This window comes from Podarcis liolepis, assembly GCF_965112155.1.
Source record: "Podarcis liolepis genome assembly, chromosome: 17".
Classification (NCBI taxonomy): domain Eukaryota; kingdom Metazoa; phylum Chordata; class Lepidosauria; order Squamata; family Lacertidae; genus Podarcis; species Podarcis liolepis.
In genome coordinates, this window is record NC_139571.1 from 431,825 (window position 1) to 449,117 (window position 17,293).

The window sequence follows — 17,293 nt, forward strand, 5'->3', positions numbered from 1 at the left end:
ATTTAAAATCTACAGCCCAAAATTTGGCCCAGATTGACTCTCATTATGATTTATAGCAAAGGGTATCCAAAATCTACTGTTCGTTTGTAGAACTCAAAATGAACAAGCTCCAGCCAGGGTGCAAAATAATGACTAGAGGAAGCAGAGCCAGCTACAAAATGATGACTTGCAATATCATCCTCCATGGAAAGTAACCAGTGCAACACCAACTTTTTAAAAAGGGGATTCAGGGGGACTCCTGGAAATTACAAGCTGGTTAGCATGTCTGTCCCAGAAAAAAATGGTGAAAAGCATTGTTAGGATAAAATAACTAAGCATATAGAAGAACAAACCAGCATGCCTTCTGCAAGGGCAAGTTCAGTTTCACAAACTTATTACAGTTCTTGGAGAGTGTCAATAAGAAAGTAGATAAAGGTGACCTAGACTTTCAAGCAGCTTTGTGTTTTTGTGGGATTTGTGTTTTTTTAACTTGCTCATAAACAGGGATTTGCCACACCCACAGGGATGAGTTGTCAAAGTTTGCTAATGATCTCGAATTGTTCAAAAAAACAAAAAAGGATTGTGAGGAAGTCCAAAAGGACCTCTTCAAATTGAGAGAATAGGCACTAAAATAGCAAATGCAAGTCAATGAAAACAAGTGAAAAGGGATGCATGTTGAGTTCCCCAATTGTTTATTTATTTATTTATTTATCATTGTTATTTATATATGTCCCCTATACATTTATGGGGTCTGACCAGGAATGAGACCTTGAAGTTGTAGAAGATAATGAAGGTGTCGACCCAGTGTGTGGCAAATTCTATGCCAGGGATCATTACAAAAGGAACGGTAAATAAAACTGCCGATATCATAATGCCGTTATATAAATCTATTGTGTGAGTACATTTGCAATCTTGTGTACAGTTCTGATTGCCTCAGCTCAAAAAAAGATATTGTAAAGCTGAGAAATGTTCAGAAAGGCAACCAAAATTATCAAGGGGCTGGAGCAACTCCCCTATGAGGAAAGATTACAGCCTTTGGGACTTTTTAGTTTATAGAAAGGTCAAGTAATAAGAGGAATGATAGTAAAGGTAAAGGTAAAGGGACCCCTGACCATTAGGTCCAGTCATGACCAACTCTGGGGTTGCGGCGCTCATCTTGCTTTATTGGCCGAGGGAGGCAGCGTACAGCTTCCGGTCATGTGGCCAGCAGAAACCAGAGCAGCACACAGAAACGCCGTTTACCTTCCCGCCGGAGGGGTACCTATTTATCTACTTGCACTTTGATGTGCTTTCGAACTGCTAGGTTAGCAGGAGCAGGGACCAAGCAACGGGAGCTCACCCCATCGCAGGGATTCGAACCACCAACCTTCTGATTGGCAAGTCCTAGGCTCTGTGGCCACCCACAGAGGAATGATAGTAGTCCATAAAATGATGCAAGGCATGGAGAAAGTAGACAGAGAAAAGTTTTTCTTCTTCTCTCATAAGACTGGAACTCATGGCTGGCCAGTGAAGCTCATATACTGTGCAGTAACATGTACAAAAGTGTTTTACACGGAGTAATATGCACAAGATGTCTATGAATGTGGACTTCTTTCTTTCCAAATTGCAAAGAGGGAAATGACAGAAAGTTGCTAGTTCACATAATACAAAGCAAAAACATGTCACTCACGCTGACAGGGCATGTTGCAGACATTACGTGATGCTATGGTCCCATCACTGCAAAAGTATTGATTGTCAATCCTGAACAGCCCATAGTATCGGCGCATGCCCATGGCAATCACTGGGGGGTTAGTGCTAAAACCGCCTCCAGCACTGAGCAGACAAATCCCTGGCAGGGGAAAGAAAATACATACATGGGTATTAGAAAGCTGGCGAAAAAACATACAGTATTTTTTTAAGAAGAAGATTTGCACAGATTGCACACCAGAAAATGGTGTAGTGCAAGCATTGTGGTTAAGAGATTTGAATCATGGTCTTGAATACACTTGATTCCAGGGCTTTGGCCAAGGCCCAAGCCAAATCCAGTCTTTTCAAAGGCATCCTGGCAGTCAAGTCAGGTAAGGCATCCACAGATGACGGCAGGTCAGCTTGGATGGCCCAGATCAATCTGGGGCTGTCAGGTGTTGGGGCATCATGCAGGAAGGGAGAGGCAGATAATGCACAGGAAGGACTATGAAAACCCTAAAGCACCATATGAACAATATTCAAATCACTAACTTGGTTTTCCATTCCATTCCACCAAACTTCAATTATGTCAACACTTTTTTATTAACTATTTTCAGTTTTGACATTCTTTATTTTGATTATAATTTTTGCAGTCTTCATTTTTTTCTGAGCAGAAAACACTACATGTAAACATTTCACAGTATCAGTACCATCAGTACCACTTTGTTTATTATTTCTCATTATTAATTTATTTTAAATTTATATATCATCAAGGTGGTTTATAATAAGATTAATCAAGAATACACAAACAATAGTAAAATATATCCAGCAGTGTTAACAGTTAGTACAAAATGTAACTGAAAGGTTGCCTAAGCAAATTATTGACATCAGTGGCAAGGGAACTAGTCAGTAAGCATGTCAGTTTTCAGCATTTACCATGACTGTGTGCCTTCTCCAAAGAGTGGGGGCCACACTTGGAAAGACCCTGGTTGCCAATAGGATGAGTTTCTTTAGGCAGCAGCGCAAGCAAGAAGGCAGCATTTTTATGGGGATGCTAGCATTTCTCCTTTCCCTAAGAGGTCATACAAGAGGGTTTCAGATTGTAAGATTCAAAAGCAAATTTTGAAAATGAGAACACTGGAAAGAGCAGCTGAAAAATATCAAAACACTCCCTGCAAGCCTGCTGCCCTCCAGATGTTGTTGGGCTACAACTCCTATCATCTATGTTCACTGGTAACACAGGATGTGACCAATGGGAGTTGAAATCCAGCAACACTTGGAAGGTACCCCATTGCAAGCATAAATCCATACAAAGAACTCCAATGAAGCTGTGCACTCAGCAAACAAAACTCACAGTCATTCAGGGTATAGCCTCCGAATCCATCTAGCCCATATCGTCTCAAAAGGCCTGCTAGCTCACAGCGCTCAAACAAACGGGCCTCATTTGCCACAGCGAGGAGGCTGAGTATGGAAAGGATCAGAACTTTCATGGCTGCAGCTGTCTGGAGAGTGATGTGACAATATGCCCCAAGAACCAGCCTTTTTATTATCTGGGGACTTGGGCTGAAAATGAGGATGTCTGTTTTTGGAATTCTTATTTCATCAAGATAGATTTATTGTTTGGCAGTCAGCTGAATTTACAACCAGAACAGGGAAATAAGAGACAAAGCAACAAGTGTGGGTTGAACCACAGTGCAGGAAACTAAACTAAAAATTGTTTTGGGAGGGCCAACTTCTGCCAGGGCAAGGGGAATGAATGCCGTCATTCACTGCCCTTTGCCTCAGCCTCAGCTGGCTAAGGTCAGCTTGGTGGCCCTGGGTCCCCACAACTTCAGTTGTATTGGGCAGCTTAGCCTCAAAGATGTTCTGAATGAAAAGGTAAAGCACTGGTGCAGTCAGATTCTGTCTGGGGGCTTCTTGTTTGGGGTTCACTGGCCTGATCCAGCAAGCTCTGCTTATCTTCTGTATTTAGCCCAGACATTTCACAAGTCCTTAGCAGTTGGCCTCTGCAACACCCATTAGTAAATGGTGCCGAATGGTGCTCACCATATCCCTCCCCTCAAATTAGTCAACATTCTGCATCTTCCCACCACAAAAGACAGGCAATCCTCTGTTTAGTCCTACTACCTCAGCCTGCCCAGGATCCTGCAGATCCCACCCACAACTATCTCTGCCTTATCACCCTAAAATCCCTACTTGCTTGCAAAATGCATGTTTGGGTTTTATAACAAACTCAAATCATTCCCTCCCAAGTGCAAAACTAAAACTTGGGCTGACTGTTAAAATTTGCCATATTGGAATACAGTAGGCAGGTGTTGGGGATGTAAGAAGCCATCATTTTCTTGTCCATCCCATATTCATCATGGATAGTGCTGTTTCTAGTCTGCTGCAGTTTGCCTTCTGCAAAGAACATTGTTTGTCTCACTGCCCACTAATTCGAAACATATTATGTCATTAAATAACCATTACATCATGATACACCTTTCATTTCAATGGAAGGAAACATCAGGAACATGTGGGGGGCACTGTATCATAAAAATACAGTGAACATCTACCATATTTGCCTACCAAATTCCTGTTCCAGGTTGAGAAAGAACACATAAGCTGACGTAATTTTGGGTACTGTTTCCAAATTCATCAGTATTCTCAGCCATTCCTAAAGGAGATGATGCCATGTAATCAGGCTTTTATACCCTAATTAAACTCATGGGCAGGAGGAGGAGAGAAAGAGATACACACAGGTTGCCTATGCATCCCCATGCCCTTTCTGCCAGAACAATGCCCCTTCTGGGTAGTCCTGATCCAACCTGGGCTGATCCAGGATTGCACCAACCTGATCCAGCCAAATTCTGGGTCGACTTAAATTGCATGGCCAACATCCCATGGCCAAGACCCTATCAAAGTAAAATCAACCTTCAAATGAGACAGAGCCCTCATGTCCCAAGGAAGAATCATAGAATCATAGAGTTGGAAGAGACCACAAGGGCCATCGAGTCCAACCCCCAGCCAAGCAGGAAACACCATCAGAGCACTCCTGACATATGGTTGTCAAGCCTCTGCTTAAAGACCTCCAAAGTAGGAGACTCGACCACACTCTTTGGCAGCAAATCCGACTGTCGAACAGCTCTTACTGTCAGGAAGTTCTTCCTAATGTTTAGGTGGAATCTTCTTTCTTGTAGTTTGGCTCCATTGCTCCGTGTCCGCTTCTCTGGAGCAGCAGAAAACAACCTTTCTCCCTCCTCTATGTGACATCCTTTTATATATTTGAACATGGCTATCATATCATCCCTTAACCTCCTCTTCTCCAGGCTAAACATGCCCAGCTCCCTTAGCCATTCCTCATAAGGCATCGTTTCCAGGCCTTTGACCATTTTGGTTGCCCTCCTCTGGACACGTTCCAGTTTGTCAGTGTCCTTCTTGAATTGTGGTGCCCAGAACTGGACACAGTACTCCAGGTGAGGTCTGACCAGAGCAGAATACAGTGGCACTATTACTTCCCTTGATCTAGATGCTATACTCCTATTGATGCAGCCCAGAATTGCACTGGCTTTTTTAGCTGCCGCGTCACACTGTTGGCTCATGTCAGGTTTGTGGTCAACCAAGACTCCTAGATCCTTTTCACATGTACTGCTCTCAAGCCAGGTGTCACCCATCTTGTATTTGTGCCTCTCATTTTTCCCCCCCAAGTGCAATACTTTACATTTCTCCCTGTTAAAATTCATCTTGTTTGTTTTTGCCCAGTTCTCTAATTTGTCAAGGTCGTTTTGAAGTGTGATCCTGTCCTCTGGGGTGTTAGCCACCCCTCCCAGTTTGGTGTCATCTCCAAATTTGATCAGGATGCCCTTGAGTCCATCATCCAAGTCGTTGATAAAGATGTTGAATAAGACCGGGCCCAAGACAGAACCCTGTGGCACCCCACTAGTCACTCTTCTCCAGGATGAAGAGGAACCATTGATGAGCACAATTGGGTTCAGTCAGTCAGCCAGTTACAAATCCACTGAGTGGTAGCAGAGTCAAGACCGCATTTTACCAGCTTCTTTACAAGAATATCATGGGGCACCTTGTCAAATGCCTTGCTGAAATCAAGGTAGGCTACATCCATTGCGTTCCCTTCATCTACCAGGCTTGTAATTCTGTCAAAAAACGAGATCAGGTTAGTCTGACATGACTTATTTTTCAGAAATCCATGCTGACTATTGGTGATCACAGCATTCCTTTCTAGGTGCTCACAGACTGTTTGCTTAATGATCTGCCCCAGAATCTTCCCTGGTATTGATGTCAGACTGACTGGGCGATAATTATTTGGGTCCTCTCTTTTCCCCTTTTTGAAAATAGGGACAACATTTGCCCTCCTCCAGTCTGCCGGGACTTCGCCTGTTCTCCAGGAATTCTCAAAGATGACTGCCAGTGGTTCTGAGATCACATCTGCCAGTTATTTTAATATTCTTGGATGCAGTTCAGTTCGTCTGGCCCTGGAGACTTGAATACATCTAAACTAGCCAAGTATTCTTGTACTATCTCCTTAGTTATTCTGGGCTGTGTTTCCTTTGCTGAATCATTTACTCCAAATTCTTCAGGTCGGGCATTGTTTTCTTTATCGGAGAAGACTGAGGCAAAGAAGGCATTGAGGAGTTCAGCCCTTTCTGTGTCCCCTGTTTGCATTTCACCATCTTCTCCTCTGAGTGACCCCACTGTTTCTTTGTTCTTCCTTTTGCTACGAACATACCCATAAAAGCCTTTTTTGTTGCTTTTAACCTCTCTAGCAAGCCTGAGTTCATTCTGTGCTTTAGCTTTTCTGACTTTGTGTCTACATGTTCTGGCTATTTGTTTGAATTCCTCTTTGGTGGTTTCCCCCCTTTTCCATTTTTTGTACACATCCTTTTTTAATCTTAACTCAGTTAAAAGTTCTTTAGATAGCCACCCTGGCTTCTTTAGGCACCTTCCATGTTTCCAACTCATTGGTATTGCCTGACGTTGTGCTTTTACTATCTCCCTCTTAACAAACTCCCAGCCATCATGAACTCCCTTTCCTTTTAGTATTAGTGTCCATGGGATCTCACCCAGCACTTCCCTAAGTTTTATGAAGTCGGCTTTCTTAAAGTCAAGGAATTGAGTCCTAGTATGCTTGGCTGCTCCTTTCCGCTGTATAGTAAACTTCAGAAGAGCATGATCACTCGCGCCTAATGATCCTTCCACTTCTACCCCACTAACCAGGTCATCAACATTGGTTAGGACCAGATCTAAAATGGCTGTTCCTCTCGTTGCTTCTCCCACTTTCTGGACAATGAAGTTGTCTGCAAGGCCAGTGAGGAATCTGTTTGACCTTATGCTCTTGGCTGAGTTTGACATCCAACAAATATCCGGGTAATTGAAGTCCTCCATTACTACTATCTCCCTTCCTTTTGCATGCTTGGCCATCTGTTCCAGGAAGGCATCATCTATGTCCTCCGTTTGGCTTGGGGATCTATAGTATGTGGGATGTAAACACAGGAGCAGTCAATGACAACATTCCTAGAGTGTACATGTTAGAACATGGGGAGGGATGTCAGTCCAGCAAGCAGGTAAACTTCCTGGGGACGGACTTCCTCCGCATGTGACCAGAGGTGGGTGTGGTCTCACCTGTGCAGGTAATGACAAAAGCACAGGGCAGGCAGCCACTCTCTCTCTCTGCCATCTTCCTTTGATGAGGAAACATCTAAGGATGCTCTCTTGGCTCCCAGCCAAGAGAGGAGATAAGGACTATCTTGCTACAAGATAGATTCTGAATGTATGTAACCTTTTTAAGCTGTCTGCCTTCTGGGATCATATTGTGAACAGAACGTGAGTAAACTCTTTTATACTTTTATAAAGACTGTGTCATGTCTTGTATTTTAAGAGGGAACAAAAGGGGAAATTACCAGAGTAATTATTATAGAGGTTCTAGCGAACCTGTGCACACGTTACCGTTGCGAACTTAAAGGGGAATGTTTATAAACTCTGCTGATATTTTGGGAACTAGTTAGCACAAGTTGGATAAGGACATAATTAGTCAATATATCCTCTCCTGCACCCCAGAACATTCCCACAAAGGGTTATTGGGCCCAAGTATTGCATATCTTTGCGTATTTTTGAAGGATTGCATTGGATTGTGATTTTGAGTTGAGTAGTATTTTTCTGAGTTAACTTCCTGGTAAGCACATGGTCCTTTGTTCCATTGTGCAGTGGGGTTAAGCAACCCCCCCTTCCCTCAGAGTTCACAGTGACCCAAGGCAGTGAAGAATTGTTTTGCATTTTGAGATTTTGATTTTAAAATTTTGAGAAATTTTGAATAATTTTCAAATTTTGGATTTTAAGATGGCTAGAGCAGCTTTTGATAGTGATGCAAAGCTAGGAATGCCTGTGCTGAATGAATACAATTTCATACACTGGAAGCAGCGCTTGATAGCATGTTTAGATTATAAGCACATTTTGGAAGCTTTAAAGCCTCAGCCTACAGGGACAACTGAGGGAGATTTAGCCAAGATAAGTGCTTGGAAATGCATGAACAGCGAAGCTAGACACATAATTTTGAGTGGACTTCGTGATGTGCAGCTATCATTAACCAGGTCATCAACATTGGTTAGGACCAGATCTAAAATGGCTGTTCCTCTTGTTGCTTCTCCCACTTTCTGGACAATGAAGTTGTCTGCAAGGCCAGTGAGGAATCTGTTTGACCTTATGCTCTTGGCTGAGTAACAAATATCCAACAAATATCCGGGTAATTGAAGTCCCCCATTACTACTATCTCCCTTCCTTTTGCATGCTTGGCCATCTGTTCCAGGAAGGCATCATCTATGTCCTCCGTTTGGCTTGGGGATCTATAGTAAACTCCCACAATGAGGTCTCTGTTATTCTTCTCTCCCTTAATTTTGACCCAAATGCTCTCACTTTGGCTTTGAGGTTCTAAATCTTGGGTCTCTTCACAGGTATACACATCCCTGACATATAACGCCACTCCTCCTTTCTTGTCTGGTCTGTTTCTCTGAAATAGATTGTATCCCTCCATTATTACATTCCAATCGTGGGACTTATCCCACCAGGTTTCAGTGATGCCTATTATGTCATATTTAGTTTGCTGTACCAAGAGCTCAAGCTCATCTTGTTTATTTCCCATGCTTTGCGCATTAGTGTACAGACATTGAAGTCCATTAATCATTCCCCCGTGTCTCTTATTTAAGGATTTTTTCCTCCCACCACTAGGTCTGCGTGCTGTTTGCTCCATTTGGTCTATGACATTTGGATGATCATCTTCATCAATTGATAGACTCCTACCTTCAGGAGCACTGTCAGTTTAAAGCCCTCCTGATGAGGTTTCTGAGATTTTTGGCAAAAACATTCCTCCCAACCGTTGTGAGGTGCAGCCCATCGCTTGCCAGAAGTCCGTTGTGAGGTACAGCCCATCGCTTGCCAGAAACTGCAGTCCATGATCTAAGAATCCAAACCGTTCCTGTTTACACCATTTGCGAAGCCAGCTGTTCACTTCCACTATTTTTCCCTCTCTCCCTGGGCCACGTCATTCAACTGGGAGGACAGATGAGATGACAATTTGTGAATTTAATTGCTTCAATTTCCTGCCCAGAGCCTCGTAGTCTCTATTGATCTTCTGGAGGCTATTCCTTGCAGTCGTTCAGTTACATCTTGGATCTTAGCCCCGGGGAGACAGCACACCTCCCGAGACATCTTGTCAGGCCCACAAATCACTGCTTCTGTTCCCCTCAGTAGGGAATCCCCTATCACCACTACACGCCTCCTCTTGGGTTTGGTCGGGGTTCTTCCGTTAGCTGTCCGTTCCAAGGTCACCTGCACATTCCCTGAGGACTGACTTTGCTGCTCGTCTTCATATACCTGATCGACTGTAACAAGGGAGAGATCCTCAAATGAAGTCTGCTCTTCATCTTCCATGCTAGGGGAGAGGACCTCAAAGCAATTGTGTATTTCTAAACAATCAGAGCGAACCCTGGGCCTCCTACTTCTTTGAGTCACGTTTCTCCATATATCTGGCACCTGTGTTGGTGAACTAGCCTCCTTCTCAGGGGTGTCCCCTGTCTCCTCCTTGGTGGAGACGGTGTTCTCTGTTGCTTCCAAGAAGAGCTCCAGCTCTCTAATTCTTTGGAGCGTAGCTACACGTTCCTCCAGTTGCTGGGCTTTGTCTTCTAAGAGGGCAATCAACATACAATTGCTGCAGGTAAAGTAGCCTGCAACCTTTGGCAAGATGGCAAACATTGCGCAGGAACCACAGGCGACTGCAGCTGTTCCCTCCCCTTCCATCTTGAAAACGCGTTGTTGGGGGTGGCTACAGTGGTCCTCCATCTTTGCACAGGGAGAGCAACTAATCAGCCACAAGAAACACACACACAAGAAAACTCTTTTGCTCCTCCTTCAGCTGCTGCCCTGCAAGAAGGTGGGGAGGATGCTTTGCCAGAGGTTGGATGGTGTTAGACCTTCCCTGTCCTTTCTTGGGTCCCATAGTAGAGTTGAGCTGGCATTCATCTGTCTCAAGAAACCATGGAGGAGTGTACCTTTGAGGGTGAAGGCAAGCAATAGTAAACTAGGCCTAAGAGAACAGCATAAAGGTAAAGGGACCCCTGACCATAGGTCCAGTCGTGGCCGACTCTGGGGTTGTGGTGCTCAGCTCACATTATTAGCTGAGGGAGCTGGTGTACAGCTTCCGGGTCAGCATGACTAAGCCGCTTCTGGCACGGAAACGCCGTTTACCTTCCCGCCGGAGCGGTGCCTATTTATCTACTTGCACTTTGACATGCTTTCAAACTTGCCCAAGCAAAGCAGCAACCATGCCTCAATGCAACTAAGCACTGGACACCCGTGTAGGTAAAATGCCCTGGTCAAATACCATTCCTCAACCACAACCACCAAAGCAAGCTCCAACAAGTTGTGAGGGTATCTCCTAAGTAAAGATCTGAAACAAATCCCAAACAAACATAAGGGGATTATCCAAAAGGTCAGGAAAATTGCTAAGGAAGCCTGATGAAGAGGATACTAGACAGTTGGGGGGGAAAGACCATATATTATGATTGGCTATGAATCTACAAGCACATTTTGTTCAGCAAAATTAAGACCATGCAATGCAAGAGGTCTGAATCTTCCAGTGAAACAAAAGGAATGGTTGAAATATAGAAATAGCACTGAAGAATTGCAAAGGAGCAACTGTTAAATTCACAATGCTATCATTAAAATCATGCCAGTAGTTCATTTTCCCATAAAGTCACAAAACAAACTCTGAGAAGTCCTCATAACGAAGAGTGATTAATTGTGAAGAATTATATGTGACTTATAGGGACACTTTGAAACCATCAGCAATAATGCAATGATTCAATGTGAGCTGTGTGAACCAACCACAAGATTCAGTTCAGACCCTGAATCAGCCCTTTAGAAAGCAGCCCACCTCCATACAAGACACTTGTACACTGCCTGGTTCACTCCATTCACTACTGTGACATTTTAACATAACTATAACTTTTCCCCCTTGATAGTAGTGGATGAAATTTGCAGGCAGAATAAGCCTCCATTGCAAATTACAAGCTAATAGATTCAGAGACTTCTGCACAGGACACCCCTAAAGTTTATTGTATTTTTTTTCTTAAGGGAACCTCTATAACTTTTTGTTTTGTGGCAGAATTGAATCTGAGAGTAAGGGCTCACACTTTCTGAGGCCATGTATCCTTCCAAATATCAGAATGATAGTAAAGTGATTTTCCTGCTAGGGTGGCCTTTACAGTTTTCAGGTTCACTTCATTTCCCCACCTCCATTATTTGGAAATTTAAAAATGTCTATAACAACTTTTCCCTTTTGACAGAAGTAGATGAAATATGCTCCTCCAGAATAGGTAAAGCTTTGTCAAATTACACTTTCTAGGTGAAATCAGGTTCAGCTGCTGCTATTTACATTTCAAAAATAATGCATGTTAAATGTTGGTAGAACAATCCTATGGTGGGCAGAAAGAGGAATCGGTGGCATAAACAGGCCTGTATCAGCCAGGGCAGGACTTGGGTACACCAACTTTCAGGCTTACATATATTCCCACCCTTGGATCCTACAGGTACAAAGCCTCTCTCATCACACTCTGAACATGCTTTTCATCCCACCCGGCAAAGTGCCAACAGATAAGGACAGATGGATATGGAAACTTCTGCTCTAGGACTGATGTATTTTGTATGTTTGGGGCATGTTGCGGGGAACTTCTCCCAACACACCTCTTCCCCATGGATGACAGAGGAAGAAGTCCTACAGAAGTTTCCACAACCACAATGAAGGATGAGGGGGAGGGTGTCCTTCACCTCTGGTGGGCCTCCCTCTCCACTGCAGCAGATGAATCTGTGGCCCTTTAGCTGTTGTTAGACTACAACTCCCATTGCCGTCTGCAAGCATTGTAAAAGGTTACGGAGTGTGGGAGTTGTAATCCAACAATTACTCCCCATAGCTTAGCCCTCAGGGAGGAAAGTCTGCAGTGCCCTATGGCCTTAGGACACATTTGCAGCAGGGAACTTCCCAGAATCACCTTGTAGTAAGAGTGCTCTCAGTTAATAGATGCACATGGCAAAATATAAGTGACCTCAAATAATGAATGGGTTCTTTCTTTGATGCAACAGCAATAAGTTAGTCTCTAATAGCCTGGACAGTCTGTATGCAGAAGAGCTGATATTTCCTGATTTATTCGATTCTCAGAACGAAGGAAGGCCAAGCAAGTTCATTGTGTAGAGAGCCACATCATGAAGGTTCCTGTCCTTTGCCTGCTTACAATGCTGGAGTGGTTATAAAATTTCTAGTCTCTCCCCAATGGCAATTTGGGCCCTCCTCCAAAGAGAGCTACTCTAAAAAAAGCACAAACAAAAATTACTCAATTTTACATGAATAAGGAAAATGAGGCAGCGGCTAAGAAACAGCAGGAGCCAGATACTATTATTGACCTTATAGGGCCTCTCAGCAGCTATGGTGAAGAGCAGAACGATCAGAAAGAGGTTTTGGGCCCAGCCAGCTCAACTCCTGAGTCATCTCTTGCATTGAGCACAAGTAACTCAAGTAACTCAAGGACTAATCCAGGCTAAACAAGTGGAGGAACTAATGTTAAAGCAAATTTCATCAGGAGCAAGTATAAAAGAGTCCTACTTCCAACTTTCTGAAACAAATGAGGAGGGATTATCAGTCACTGGGTGGCTTGTACTACTAACATTGAACATTGAACACATAAAATCATTTTTGGCTGACTATAATAAAATTCTTGCCATCTTGATAGGTACTTGTAGCAATACAAAAAACCAACAGGCTACTATTCTAAGCACCTATGCACCAACACTGGATGCCGATGAAGACATTAAAGATTTTTTTTACTCTCAGTTGGATACCATCCTATCAGAGACACCTGAGGATAAAATTACCCTCCTGGGTGATTTTAATGCAAGAGTTGAATGAGATTTCGATTGTGACCTGCAACTATTGGGAAAGAAGGAACTGGCAACAGCAACCAGAACAGAATCTTACTTTTTACTATATGTGCAGCGCACAACTTTGTTATTACCAACACACGCTTTCAACAAAAAAATTTAAAACATCATGGAGGCATCCTCGGTCAAACCACTGGCACCTCTTAGACTATGTCTGAGCAGAAGATAGCTGTGATGTACTCCTTACAAGTGACAATGACTGCTGGACAGATCACCAATTAATACGCTCCATGATGGCTATAAAGATTATACCTCAACACAGGCTTCAAGGCACAAAATGAACACTCAATATCCTATTAAGCTGGGACTGCTACCAAATGACTCTTAAGTTCCCTGATAACATCAAGGAACACTGGACCAAGCTAAAACATCCATTATTACAGCCTGTGAACAAACTATTGGATACCAAACCAAGAAACACCAGGACTAGTTTTATGAGAAAGACAGTGAGATTGAATGCATCATCGACAAGAAAAGGAAGGCCTTTCAGATATCACAAAGATTGAAATAATAATAATAATAATAATAATAATAATAATAATAATAATAATAATTTATTTATACACCGCGCATCTGGCTAGGTTTCCCCAGCCACTCTGTGTGGCTTCCAACAAAAGATTAAAATAAAATAATAACTGCACCACTAAGAAAAAAACCTATGCCAACACCAAGGCCGAGGTTCAAAGAAGAACCAGAGAACAAAAGAACACCTGGTGGATAAAAAAAGCTCAAGAGACCAGCACTTAGCTGGCACTCAGGATGCACAGAGTTTCTTTAAAGCCACAAGAACCATCTATGGGCCAATAAATCATGGCATATGCCCCCTATGCTCAACAGATGGTACCACACTTCTAAAAGATAAAAAAGCTATTGCATTGCGCTGGAAGAAACATTACCAGCATCTCCTTAAGCGCAACTCCCCAGTAGCTGCTGAGATCGTCTCACAAATCCCGCAAAAACAAATTAGAGATGAGCTTGCAGTGTCTCCAAATCTTGGAGAGTTGTGTACAGCTACAGTGGTACCCCGCAAGACGAACGCCTCGCAAGACGGAAAACCCGCTAGACGAAAGGGTTTTCCGTTTTGGAGGCGCTTCGCAAAACGAATTTCCCTATGGGCTTGCTTCGCAAGACGACAGCCCATAGGGAAATCTCAGGGACAGCGGGGAAGCGCAGCGCGTCTTCCCCACTGTCCTCGGACCTCCTCCCGCCGCCGGCTTCGGAACGAAGCTCCGATGCCGGGCGGCGGAGGGGGAACGTCTCCTCCCGCCGCGCGGCATCGGGACGAAGCTCCGATGCCGGGCGGCGGAGGGGGAAAGCCTCCTCCCGCCGCGCGGCATCGGGACGAAGCTCCGATGCCGGGCGGCGGAGGGGGAACGTCTCCTCCCGCCGCGCGGCATCGGGACGAAGCTCCGATGCCGGGAGGGGGAGGGGGAAAGCCTTCTCCCGCCGCCCGGCATCGGATGGCTTTCCTGAAGACTTGGGGTGGGAGGAGGGTTTTCCTTCCCACCGCCAACATTCAGAATGCTGTTCTGAATGTTGGCGGTGGGGAGGAAAAACCCTCCTCCCACGCAAGCCCCGGGAACAGAGGGAAAGCGCTGCGCCCCTTCCCCTCTGTTCCCGTACCTGTGCTGAAGGCTTGCGGTGCGGAGAAAAGCCCTTCTCCGCACCGCCAGCCTGGCAAGCGGTTTCCCTAGGAACGCATTAATTGATTTTCAATGCATTCCTATGGGAAACCGTGCTTCGCAAGACGAAAAACCCGCAAGAAGAAAAAACTTGCGGAACGAATTAATTTCGTCTTGCGAGGCACCACTGTATTAACCAAATGAAAAACAACAAAGCCAGCGAACTTGATGGGATACCTGTTGCAGTCTTCAAAGTGAGTGGAATTGAACTTATACAACAACTTCACAAGCTCATCGAAAACATATGGGAGATTGAGGAGATCCCAGCAGACTTTAGGGATGTCAAAATTATCATGATCATGAAAAAGGTGACAGAACGGATTGCAGAAACTATTGAGGCATCTCTTTATTAGCTGCGGCTGGCAAAATTATTGCAAGGATCTTAGCAAACTGTCTCTTAACAATATCCGAGGTGACCCTTCCTGAATTCCAAAATGGTTTTTGGCCTTCTAGGGGGACAGTGGACAAGATTTTCACCTCTTGACAGCTTCAAGAAAAATGCAGAGAGCAAAACCAACCCTGTATATGGCATTTATTGACCTGACTAAAGCCTTCAACACTGTAAATTGCAATACCCTATGGACTGTCCTTGTGAAAATTGGCTGCCCAGATAAATTTGTGAACATCATTTGGCACCTTCATGATAATATGACAGCAACAACTGCAGATAGCAATGGCTTTCAAAGTGAACCATTCACAGCGGGATCAGAAGTTAAGCAGGGTTGTGTTATCGCTTCAACTCTATTCATTATTTTCATTGCCATGATCCTACATTTTGTCAAAGGGAAACTCTCCACCGGCGTAGAAATGATATACATGATATACAGTGGTACATCGGTTTTCAAACAGCTTAGTATACAAACTACTTATAACCCGAGAACTTCCTGACAGTAAGAGCTGTTCGACAGTGGAATTTGCTGCCAAGGAGTGTGGTGGAGTCTCCTTCTTTGGAGGTCTTTAAGCAGAGGCTTGACAACCATATGTCAGGAATGCTCTGATGGTGTTTCCTGCTTGGCAGGGGGTTGGACTCGATGGCCCTTGTGGTCTCTTCCAACTCTATGATTCTATGATTCTATTCTATGAAGGCAAAAGTTCTCTCTCTGAGGTGCCAGTCAGCTTCTCTCCCTGCCCCCCAGGCCAGCCTTTCTGGATCTCTTCCCCACAAACATTCCTCACCTTCTTCAGAGCACAAGCAGCGCCCTCCACTTGAGTGTGTTCTTCTCACTGAAGAACTCTTACTGCATATCAAACTTTTTTTGGAATCCAAAGGTACTCTGTTCGGAGGGTGCACTTACGTTTTGAGTGCCACACTTCCGTTGCCTGCTCACTTGCCACCAGACCTGGGCTTCCCTTACTCAGCACCGGCTGTGCCAGCCACTGGCAACACCCGGAAGCAGAGAAGGGGAGCGTGGATGCTGCAGCCACAGCAGCGGCAGAGGGAACCAGCAGCGGGGAGCAGCAGCAACATCCTTTGCCTGCGCGGCACGGCCTTCCCTCGCTTAGTGACGGCCGCAGCAGGACATCTGGAAGTGGAGAAGCACTGTTCTGCAGCGGCCGGCGCCAAGCGAGGGAAGGCCGTGCCACAGCAGCAACCACTCCCACTCAGTACTGGGTGACACCTGCAGCCACCGCTCTGGGCCCCAGAGCAATGGCAAACAGCTCGCCCCCAGAAGTGACTGCCACGGCATCCCCTCACAGGGCACAAGACGGCGTGGGCAGGATGCTGGTGTTCATCGCTGCAGTAAGAGTTCTTCAGTGAGAAGAACACACTCAAGTGGAGGGCGCTGCTTGTGCTCTGAAGAAGGTGAGGAATGTTTGTGGGGAAGAGATCCAGATAGGCTGGCCTGGGGGGCGGGGAGAGAAGCTGACTGGCACCTCAGAGAGAGAACTTTTGCCTTCATAGAATAGAATCATAGAGTTGGAAGAGACCACAAGGGCCATCGAGTCCAACCCCCTGCCAAGCAGGAAACACCATCAGAGCATTCCTGACATATGGTTGTCAAGCCTCTGCTTAAAGACCTCCAAAGTAGGAGACTCCACCACACTCCTTGGCAGCAAATTCCACTGTCAAACAGCTCTTACTGTCAGGAAGTTCTTCCTAATGTTTAGGTGGAATCTTCTTTCTTGTAGTTTGGCTCCATTGCTCCGTGTCCGCTTCTCTGGAGCAGCAGAAAACAACCTTTCTCCCTCCTCTATGTGACATCCTTTTATATATTTGAACATGGCTATCATATCACCCCTTAACCTCCTCTTCTCCAGGCTAAACATGCCCAGCTCCCTTAGCCGTTCCTCATACGGCATCGTTTCCAGGCCTCTGACCATTTTGGTTGCCCTCCTCTGGACATGTTCCAGTTTGTCAGTGTCCTTCTTGAACTGTGGTGCCCAGAACTGGACACAGTACTCCAGGTGAGGTCTGACCAGAGCAGAATACAGTGGCACTATTACTTCCCTTGATCTAGATGCTATACTCCTATTGATGCAGCCCAGAA

At 44.8% G+C, this 17,293-nt stretch overlaps 1 protein-coding gene across 1 annotated transcript in view; it reads right to left on the reverse strand.

Annotated features, from left to right (window-relative positions):
- LOC310696750 (lysozyme C, milk isozyme-like) overlaps positions 1–17,293 on the reverse strand; it is a 41,090-nt gene that overhangs the window by 13,386 nt on the left and 10,411 nt on the right. The window contains exon 2 of the mRNA XM_083482684.1: positions 1,649–1,807. Within this exon, the coding sequence (XP_083338810.1) occupies positions 1,649–1,751 (103 nt within the window). The 5' untranslated portion in view covers positions 1,752–1,807. The remainder of the gene's footprint in view (positions 1–1,648; positions 1,808–17,293) is intronic.